This window comes from Poecilia reticulata, chromosome 7 (genome assembly GCF_904066995.2).
Source record: "Poecilia reticulata chromosome 7, P_reticulata-male-v2, whole genome shotgun sequence".
NCBI lineage: Eukaryota > Metazoa > Chordata > Actinopteri > Cyprinodontiformes > Poeciliidae > Poecilia > Poecilia reticulata.
In genome coordinates, this window is record NC_088836.1 from 24,699,449 (window position 1) to 24,711,031 (window position 11,583).

At 37.1% G+C, this 11,583-nt stretch overlaps 1 protein-coding gene across 3 annotated transcripts in view; it reads left to right on the plus strand.

The window, feature by feature from the left end:
• Positions 1–6,929, plus strand: part of LOC103467650 (metabotropic glutamate receptor 4-like) — a 184,380-nt gene extending 177,451 nt beyond the window's left edge. For all 3 annotated transcript variants that reach the window (XM_008414225.3, XM_008414224.3, XM_008414226.3), the window contains one exon: positions 2,088–6,929. Coding sequence is in view for 2 of the 3 variants with exons in the window: in XM_008414224.3 (XP_008412446.1) it covers positions 2,088–2,137 (50 nt within the window). In the remaining variant the exon portion in view is untranslated. The remainder of the gene's footprint in view (positions 1–2,087) is intronic.
• The last annotated feature ends 4,654 nt before the right edge of the window (positions 6,930–11,583 follow it).

Consider the following 11,583-nt stretch of genomic DNA (forward strand, 5'->3'; position numbering starts at 1 on the left):
GGAAGGTGACAATATGTGTATGATGTTTAAAAAGACCACTCAGCATGGTAAAGCCAGTGAATGCAGGAAGATGACACCACTTTCCCTAAAAGCACAAGACAAGCGACAGTCATGTGTCCCCCTGTAATTTGTTTCTCTGCTGACAAAAGAGGAATTTGTGGTAATGAGACAACAACAACAATAAGAGTGAACAAGAGAAGACAGATGGGTCTGCCAGGTTCAATTCTTTCTGGACCATCTATTCTTTATCTTGGCCTTGCAGCACATAAATATTCAAATAAGGTTCATTTATCAATGCTTCTCCAGAATGAGATGCTTTGGATGAAGTGGCGAGAATACCGCCTTCCATTCCCACGCCAAACACGGCTCTGACAAAAATACAGAAGTGTTTGCTATTAAAAATCATTCCGTCATTTTTTTTTTTTGTCCACCCTGGCTCTCAGCTGTTCCCTGATTCTGATTTTCCCCTCTGACATATTCAATCAGCCAAGGCTGTTGTGGACAGATTGGTTGTATGATTACCACCACTGAGCATGCTCACTGAGGGATGCTTATTTAAAAAAACTAAAAAAACAAAATGACACATCCACTGACACTTGCACATAGACCAGATGCGGTTAAACATGACACCTGACGAGGTTCAGGATGTACAGCAGATTTGTGTTTTGTAAAGTTTGGTTAATTCAAAGGATTCATCATTTTCCAGATAATTATTTTATTCTACAGCTGTAACAACACTCCGAGAAATAAGAAGTAGTAAGGGCTTTTATCAGCTTATAATGTTCGGTATCCAATATAACAATTCCTCTGAGCTTGTAGTAATTTAACTTTTCAAATGACCAATTCACTGACTTTTGCATGCTTTGCTTGGTGCACACAGAACTCACAGGTCCTTTGCATGTAGTGAAAGACTGGCACTAGAATGACTGCTGCATTTAATGCTACTGCTGTGATATGCTGATTGCCCCCTTATAATGCATTTATGATACAGTTGGATAATTACAAAAACAGAAAGCTGATTTTGTGAATTATGCAAACTGTTGCATATACACTGAAATTGCTTTTGGCATATCTAACGGGTTTATTTTGTCTTTTTACAACATTTTAATATTTGTATAAGCAGGGAAGATGCATTGTGGGTTAAAATTGGATTTACAACAGTGTCCAGGGACAAAACGGCACAACAACAAAACACACAAAGCAAAAATTAACACCCTCAAAAATATTATTCGACAATATACATAAATTAATCACATTGAATTCTTTTTTTTAATTCCCTAATATTATAAAAGCTTATTGCCACAGATATATTGTTAAAATACACGTGGAAGTTTGCACAGAAAAAAATTGACAGCAATTCTAAGGTTGTAACTGATGTGAAGCAAATCTGTTTTTTCACAGTTTCTTGAGAAGAGCATAAATCATTTTTGACGTGCTATTTTCATTGAAATGTACATAAAACCACCTACACAGTTCAGTTCAGTCCTGACATTTCCTAAAAGGGACCAACTTCTAGGTTAAAGGTCAATGTAAATCTGCTAGTGCTATATAAGCAGCTTTGGTCTGAACTGCAGGATTTGCAGGAAACTAGACAGCTAGACAAACAAAGCAATGTGTTTTTGTAAAATTTATATTTTTGCACACAGCATAACAGAAACAGGATTTTTTTTTTTAAATTACAAATAAGATACTTGTTTACCTGTTTCTAATATCAAAACCTAATTATTGCAATGTGCATTTCATTTTGGTGCTTTGGGCTCTAAGGTCTGTTTACATAACATGCTGGAAAAGAAAAAAAGAAAAAAAATACTAAATCCTGTGCAGCATTACCAATTCAAACATTTCCATTTTAATGCTCAGCGCTGATGGGAAGTTTTTACGAAAATGCTGTTTTACATCAACACCCGTGTTATCAGAATTAGTTCCACCTGTGCTTGGTTAATGAAGTCATCTATAAATAGAGCCTTGCATCAATCTGTGTTCCCACGATGTGGATTTTTAAAGATTACACTCCCACGCCTATTTGAGGCTCGCCCATTTCATTTCAATTTTAACCCTCTGCTCTTTCTTCTCACCCTCGTTTGCAGTGCTTGCCTCAAAGCAGACATACATAAGTTACAGCAATCATGCCATCTAAGACGGAGACAAATTCTGAGAGAGGAGCAAAGGCCTGCAGGGGGAGGAATCACCTGTTTTTTAAGGGATCACTGGAATTTTGATGGAGAACTTTGATGCTGCTGCTGCAAAACAAAGGACTGGGAAAGAATCAAGGAAATTACTCACTCAAAAAAGGATGCCATATTTTTCTAGGGAATAAGGCTTGAATGCCAGATTAATATTAAACCAGTATATTGCAGAAATGAGATGGAAGACGTAAGAGAGCTTAAACAGAGAGGGATTCTCCTTCTCCGGCTCTTTTTGAGACATGAGAGAGCTGATTATTGATGTTTTTGAATCGCGCTGAGAAGAACACCTGGAGTTTGTAGTATGTTTTTGTTTTTTCTTCTGGAGTGTATAGCACAGAAAACATCAGTTCTCTTTAAGGCTGAACCATGTCATTTTTGCAAAATAAGAGTATTCTGTTGGGGTTTTTTTTCTCTCTTTTTTTTTTTTTTTTTTTTACTCAAACGCAGTTGACAAGATGAACCATTATAGAAACGTAATATTTTCCGTTACAGTAGAGTTAAAAGCTGCAGTTCTCTTCATACTGTACATGCCTTACTACAGCACACTCAGTATTCCTTCATGAACTAACCACATGTGAAAGACGTGAAAATAAAGCAGCGGGTCAGCCCAGTTGTCTGGTAAAACGTTCATAGTGACAATGACGACATCGTCACACTCATCTTGGGAAACCTCCTGTACAGTCCCAGAGCATGCTAATGGGAACATCCCGTGTACCGTGCTGTGTTTTCAGTGTCTTTGGAATGCAACATTGTCACATTTGTCATTCACGGTGAAGATGTCATTTTGAGCCGTTGCCTGTTCGGCAACCCTCTGCTGGACAAGAGAGCAATCATACACAAAATGAGGCACAACTGCATTGCAATCTGATTTTTTTTATTTTTAACATCAGTCTCCACTCCATACATGTCAGCAGACTTGATATTGCATATTTTCAGCATAAACGAAATGGTCCTTATTTATCTTGCACTGACAGAACCTGTAGGAAAGACAAGGAGTTATCTGATTGTTCAGATTTTACCTCAGCCAACACTCATTGTTTTTGACAGAACCGGGTTATTAGGATGGAGTCTGTTTCTCTTTGTGTTTCTTCCAATGTTGAAGACGCAGTGCAGAATTTTGCCCTGCGTTTAGAAATATTAATTCACTCTTATCTCAGTGAAGCAGAAATAGTACATTATAGACAGCCAACAGTATTTGCACCTAAATGCAGGGTTTAACAAAATGGTTGTTTTGCAGTGATAAGAAACCTCAACATATCAGTGTTTTGCACATGTTTTAAAATGTAAACCTAACGATGGGTAATAAGCAGGAGACTGAATACACAGGGCAGCATTAAATAGTTTGCAGTTTTTGTTTTGTCACATAACATTTTGCCCTCTTTCTCGTTTTTGATGTCATCTGTGATCAGTGAGGTCTTCATTAGCATTTCTAGAGGCAAGTATGGTTTACATAAGCTAGAGTAATTGAGATCTTTCATCCAGAAAAATGAGAATGTTAAAGTAGACTAGTAAAGAAGTTGGCGATGGACAATTTTCCTTTCAGCTGGTTCAGGTTGTTGATACAGAAAACAAACTGGCTCAGTTTTTCATAGCCTCCTTTTCTTAAACTAAAGATGAACCAGGATGAGGAAAACGTCCTTTCTTCAAGCACAATCTTGCTGCTTGCAAAAGTTTACATACGCATAGAACCTTTCCAAATTGTATCATGTTATCATGAATTTCATGTGATAGTTTTAAACCAACAGAAAATAAGTGCATATTTGTTAAAAGAATAAACATTAAATGTGATTTTCTAATTATTTTTTACAAACACAAAATATAGTCAATGCCTTTAAGAACTGTGGGTCTTCTTCTGCCATGTGTCGCCACCAGCTGTGCACATCTTGTATGTAAAGACACTGAATATTTTTGGCAAAATGCAGAACTTCAAGTTTAGTTGTATTTCATGGAAAGTGTCTGAACATAAATATTCAGCTCTGAAGAATCTCTGTCCCAGTTCCAAGTCTTTTGCAGGTTTTGTCTTCCATGTTTTGTCTTGCATTGAGCTCCATTTTCCTTCCCCTTCGTTGATCTCCTTATGAAAAGCATCCCCATAGCGTGACGCTACAATCACTGTTTCACGGTGGATATCGTGAGATACGTAGATCAGAAAGTTCACATGTGTGTGCTAAAACGCAATAACACGCAAAGGGAATCAATTTAATAATTAGATCACTGGTGAAGACACTTGCTTCACAATATTCTATTTAAGGATGTCAGAAAAAAAAGCAGCTCATTGTAAATGTAAAAAATTAAGTAAAGGAAAAAGGCAGATTCCCCTAATTAAATGTCACTCTTAGTTGCCATCTGTGACTTACACTCAAACAGGGATTCTTGTAAGAATGAGAACAGCAAGGAGACGTATGTGATGAGGTTGGTGCCCTTTCAGTATGATCTGCTCTAACTAGACAGAGAGTGACTATCTGGCTATGCGAGTCTTATCACTGACGGTTGTCACAGAAGGTCTGGAACCAGCATTTCTGGCTCGGCATTATAACTCTTTAATTGGGATGACCTAACCTTCAGCGTAGAGAAACTGTCCGTCTTTATCTCTAGTCCCTCCCAAAGATCCGGCTGGGTGAAAATACAACGAATCTCCCAAAAGTCCAACCAACAACTGCAAGAGAAAATACACTTCTGTTTGAGGTTATACAAACAATTAAAGAAAAAAAATGTCTAAATTTCATCTAACACTCGTCTGAATTTAACTGAGCAAATAGGTCTGAGCTTTTAGTTTGGATAGTTACTGCATGGACAACTGTCTTACAGTAACAAGTTGTTTCATTCCAGCTGATGTAATGAGAAGCTTCTCATTTCTAAAAACAACCATGTGGAAAGACGTCCTGTGGAAAGTCTATATAATATCAAAGGAAATTACAGAAGCTAATAAGATTAGATTGAGTATTGTCTAACACATTATAAAAAAAATCCTGGAGGGATGTTGGCGAACCGTTGACTTTGAGGATGAAACGTGGTCAGAAAAACAAAAAAAAGCTGAATGTTTAATTGGTGATCACAAACACTTGGTAACATCCAATCGAAGACGAATAGTTGAACTCGGGGGAGTAGTAGTGAAAGTAAGAGCATTTCCACAACCGTAATGTGAAGGAAACCCAAGGGGACAGAACAGATGCAGGGCAATAAAAAAAAAAAACACTAGTGACTAACTGAGAAAAATGCCACACTTTGCAAAGTAGGATAAAAATGATCAGATTAATCCAGATTTGCCATTTTCCAGTAATGGGCACATCAGGGTAAGAAGAGAGGCAGATGAAGTGATGCGCCTCTCATGCTTGGTGTTTACTATACAGGTTTGTGGGGGTGTACAAGTGCTAAAATCTGGGGTTGATGTTGTTGGTTGGTTCAGGTTTGGTACCATAATGTTCAGGTTTGGTACCATAATGAGGTTGGATGACTATTTGAATATGCTGTATGATCAGGTTATTCCATCAATAGATTGTTTCTTCCCTGGTGACACTGGAACATTCCAAGATGACGATGCCAAGATTCATCAGGCTGAAACTGTGAATGAATGGTTTAGGGAGCATCAGAGATGATTTTTACACATAGACCCGCCTCCACCAAGACCAAACCTCAACACCATTGAGAATCTGTGACATTCTGGAGAAGGCTTTGCACACACACACCACACCTTTTGAATTTGTTTGGTATAAAAACATGCATTCTTGTTCTTTTAATGCTGGTGTTGATGCATCAGATAAAGCTCAGTAAAAATATATTGGAATTTGTGGTTGTAACATGGCAAAATGTGGTAAAGTTAAAGGTGTGTAAATGTTTGCAAGACAAAGTAGATGCAATAATAGCAGCCTGCCTGTCTTGTACTACAGAATCCACCGGAGTCCTGGTGTCTCTAATATGCATTTGAAAGCTATTTTTACGCCTTTCTGCCATCTGGCAATCACAAATAAATAAAACATACTAATAATCGTTTCAGGAAGTAAATGTTACTTCTGCTTGATAAATAAGGGCCAGTGCCTTCATCCTGTGCCTCCTGCCAACTACTTCTACCATCCTATTTTTCACTGTCGTGTTCAGTGTGTTCTGTTCAGGTGTAATTCGGAACTGAACGTGTACAATTTATAGTTCTGTGCAAACTGCATTCCTGTCTTCAGTCTCAAGTATTGCTCATAAGTAGTAAATCTGGAATCTGTTTCATTAAATGTTATCCTCAGCAATGCAAAAGTCTGTATGTTGCATGTCAGAACTCATATGTCACAAGAAGAGTTTGAGAGAAAAGCATTCAAAAGTGTTCAACAGGAAAACTGCTGCAGGTGGTTATAAAAAAACAAAGAATTTCAATAACTGATTTACTCGGCTTCAACAAGTCTCTAATAATGCAGCAATGGTTTTCTCATTATTTGATCGAGTATTGTTTGTGGGATTGTTTGTGTTTGTGAATATCAATAATTTACTGTTTTTTGCCACAGATCCTTTTTTCTACAACACTGTGCGTGTTGCAAAAATAGAATATGTAAGTGCTGATTGAAGTTAAATGGTAAGTTAATGTATGTTATTAAAATGGATTGATCATGTCTGCTTTATGTACTGACATATTAAAAAATATTAAAAAGTTACAGTGCCTGAATATTTATGAATTATCTATATGAAAAGAAAAATCTAAATGTGTGAAGCATGTTCATTTTTATACAATATGTTTCTAATAAAAGATTGTTTTGCTAATAATGTGTCACTGCTTCTTTATGAAGGGTACATTAGCAAAATATGCCATATTTAGAGAGGTGCAACTGATTCACAGTGCTATTAAGTTCTCAATCCTACATAAATACACATCCAAAAAAGAACAAGAAACAGAAGTAAAATCAAGTTTATAATTGTATTTTTCCTTTATAAAACACAGTACCAACTATCTCGCATAGGCAAATCAAGTTTATTTGTATGCCAAATTTCATCAACAGGCAGTTTGGAGAACAGCAAAACCTGCTCTGCTCAGCAGTTGGCATGTGCTCAATTGCTGGTACATTGCTCTTCAGTTTGATGGACTCTTCATAACTCCTCCAAAGATATATCTTTTGTCCATATAGTTCAGTCCATAGACAGTTTAACAAAACATTTCCATTAGAAACCTGCACAGGCAAGTCACGTTTGAGTTGAATTTCACGTTCTTGCTCTTCCTGTTTTGATCCGTGTTTATGGTCCCATAACCCAGAAAGTTAGCTTGAAATCGAACCGTATGGATCTGTGACTTCTTTGCTTGCAGAGAAGTCACAGAGTTTGCCTGAATTTTTTCCCCCTTTGCCATGTTGGTCTTTTCTCAAAACGCATAGACTTCTAAAAAAATGAAATGTTTTGTGAAAGGCTCTTTTATCTCCTTTGGCAATGTAACTTTCCTCTAAAAGACCTTTAATTGGTACAAGTGGGGAAACTGCACATTTCTTTTGAAAGTATTGATTTTTGGAGCTGGTGATTTTGTTTAGTCTGTATCCCCTCAGTCTATGTTAGATGGCTTTGCTTTAATGCATGCAATAAAATAGATTTTCCAGCATCTTGCTGTTAGTTCCTGGGTAATTCTTTCGCATCCTGACAAATTTTCCTTCATTTGACGTAAACAGTTTGGCAAGATGGATGGCTTAGGACAAACATAGTCTGCTGTTTTGAAATAATACTTAAAATACTTTTATAGAAAAGTTTTAGAGTCAGATGATATAATAATTGAGCTACAATGACAATGTGAATGTTGGACGCTGTAAAGCGTCGTGGTGACATCACAGTCAACGTCTGGTGCCAGTGGTTACTAAATTGGACAGGGAAGACCATCTTCCAAATTGTTCAACTTCTTACTTCAACAGCTAAATGGTTAAAACCCAGTTTTTCAACTTGGCATTGACTTTGAACACATATCAAAACCGGTTTTGGAATGGATAAAGCAGACTAACAGTAAACATCTGGGGTGCAAATGACTTCAATCCTATTAAAATGTATGTATGTTACAAAGCAGTAAGTCTGTAAAAAGATTTTGACTAATTTCAAAAGGCTTCACAATTTCTGATATTGAATTCACTCCTGAATTTTGACATGGTCATGTTTTCTTTTGTTTTCAGACATACGAATTTTAGTGAACCAACAGCTGCATACAGTATGTAGCAAACATGTGTTGATCACATGCAAGGATTTCCAGATAAACTGGCAGATACTTTGTCCAGAACACATATCAGTGCTGCTGCGCTATACACACAACCTAGAAACACAAACCGCAACCTCAACTTTAAATCCATATTTTTTTTACCACTGAAGGAGAAAATCAGAGAAGATTTTGCATAAAACACACTTCGTCAGTCACAGACACCAAATTATAAAGTTAAACAACTTTTCAAAACTGAGCTTTGACCTTTTCTTATTATGTTTCTACTTGCAAACATCGCATAGAGCCGTGCAAAAACTGTCAAAACCCTTGGCACGAGTTAAATACAGTGCGGAATTACAAAGCTGCGTGTGATTTGCACCGCTGGCTTCACCAGTCGTCAGGCAAGCCACAGCCTTAACCTCAGTTTAATGGTAGATCAATACTGTCAGCTGCACCTGCAGCAGGAGCCTTCTGTAGACTGAGAAAATATCAAACCATCTATAAAAGCTGACAGAATTATGAGCCAGTCTAAATGAAAAGTAGATCTACTAAAGCTATCTTTATAGTGAATTTATAGTTGGCCTGGAAATGCCACCTGGGTGATAACTGATAAAAGGCCATCATTAGCCCTCTGGGTTCTACTTTAAGTAACTCTTCTCCACAATTAGCAAATCAGCAGTATGTGCAGCACAGCGTTGTTAACATGTCTCACTGCAGCAAATGGCATACTGGAAAATTAGAAAATTCCCATCGTCTCATCCTTCATCTATAGAACCTCAGAAGACATACAAAGCACGATGGGCTTTAAAATAAATGACAGGTGTACATTCTGTAAAACATACATGTTCATTTTTGTTTATTCTATGCTTCACGATAAACCCTCTATGAAAAGCTAATGAGGTGATTAAAAGGGTGCTAAAAGGTCCTTCAGCCTTTTTTTAATCATAAGAGTCCTTAAAACTGATAAACAACAATTATAACTCAGCAATTAACATGTATGCACAGTTTTAATATTTCCTTTCATAAAGCACTTGTTCAATTTGTTTTTACAAGAGCAACTGTCTTCATCTTTATCGTTGTTTAAGCAGCTGGCATATCTTAGCATGGCATGTTGTGTTAAAGCAGACATAATGTATGGATCAGAATTTTGCTGTGATTATTCCCAGCTGAAAACTTTACGGACATGCGCCATCAAACACTATACAGATAAAATGTCTGTACTAGAATCTGATCATTGAAACTCAGTGAGTACACAGCTACGACAAACATTTAAATCACACTGGAGAAAACTCATTATGCATAATAGCTCTCCATTCTTTCTCCTCAAATAATCTCAACAAACCACATGACAGTGTAATGGAAGCCTGTTGAGGAAAGATAAATATTCCATCGCACACCCACTTAGTGCGGCTATAAGTTTGTGCAAGCAACAAATAGAAAATCCTCATTATTCTCTCAAATGTAAAAGACATCTGACCTTCGCTGCATTCTGATTGTTTTATTTGTGCACTGGAAGCTGCCCATTTCTTGAAGCTCTGTTTCTGTTTGCTTCAATTTCAGATTTGCTTATTTCATCTTTCATCTGAAACTTCTTTTTGTTAAAGAATTTTATTAAGTAGGGGGTTCTGTGAGATTGTCAAAAGATGTTATGTCGCTGTCAGACTGCTGAAAATGTAAATAAATTACTGAAGTACTCAAAGATGGTCAGAAGTAAGCAGATTGTTTCTATTTAAATACAACTCAAATTGAAAATGTTCATGTCCTTAGGGTAGAACATTAGCAGATATTAGCAACGTACAATTTCACATTGCTTACTTTTGCTGAAAAAAAAAACCTTAACACCAAATGAAAGAAGACTATTTTTTAAGCCACGTAGCCTTAGTCATACTGCTAAGGCATCACTAAAGAGGATTAGCAACTTTTTAAAGGTCATCACCTTTACAGAAGATTAAGTTTCAGTCCAAGCCTGAGCTATGACTTAAATATTACTTTACATTATCAAATACTTCCAGAAAATGGAGCAGAAGCAGTATTTTCCATGAGAACAGAGTAAAATTCATCTGCAGTATGATGTGGATAGGTTATCCAGATATTCCCTCAGCAGAACTGAAGCTAAAATTGACGGATGAGCACTTTTTAGTTTTAAATGACTATAAAACTGCACTTTTATGCTCGACAAAATGCCACAGTAAAAAGTCTTTTTGTAGTTGTAGGTCTTACATGTCATCCAGTTGTCAGAGCAAGCTAAGCATTACAGTAAGTGAGTTTGCCAGACAAGCATAAATGCCCTTTGTTTACAAACCAATAAAGTTTCCTAAAGTTGTTCCTTTTTTTTTTTGCTTTTGTTTTTTTTTTATGTTTGTTATATGACCATCCCCAAACGGCCATCTTGTTCCAAATATGATTGGTCACGCTAAAATGCAGGACAGGTTGGTTGCATGCCATGTCAAACGCACCACATTTGTTGCTTAAATGTAGCTGCCTTGTTGTGTGAGCCGATGTATGTGGCTGCTGCTGCCCTGTTGACATTCTTACAGCTCATGATTTAGGAGTGTCATGACTCCGTGCAATTCCTCTTCTTATGCATGCCAGATTCTCCGCTCTCTCTGACACTCCACCTGCCTCACAGCAGGTATTTATGTGTTCAGTTAGCTATGCTACTGAAGGGGGGCAGCACATACGTCTTCCTGAACTCTCTGAATAATTTAGACTAACAGCCATTCCTATAAAAACCCCATCTATATTAATGAGGAGCCTCCAACCATTTGGATCATTGCTTGAAGGTTGTGGTTCTTCTATCATGTTTTTGGTGCCGAGGAAGTGCTGTTGTATCTTATGCATAGATTATAAAAATGTTTGTTCAGCATTTGAATCGGAAAAAAGCAACTGCTAAGCACAATACGCTGATATTCATAGCTACAGAATCTTACACAGGACTTTGTGAGAGTTGTGAAATCTGCTCTGCATAGTCCATTGAAAATAAATGTAATGTTGTCATTTCAATATAGGTTGATCTGTGATCAGTGATTAACTGATTACTGTGAATTCTCCTTTAGGATTGTGCTTCATTTATGACAAATTGTCCAGGTTCTACAGCAGCAAAGCAGCCCCAGACAATAACACGACCACCACTATGCTTGACTTGTCAGTATGAAGCTCCATTTATGAAATGTTTTGTCAGTTTTATGCGAGATGTGTAAATGACATTTTAGGCAGGTCGCTTCTTCTGTATAAACACAACGCAAAGGCAGTAAA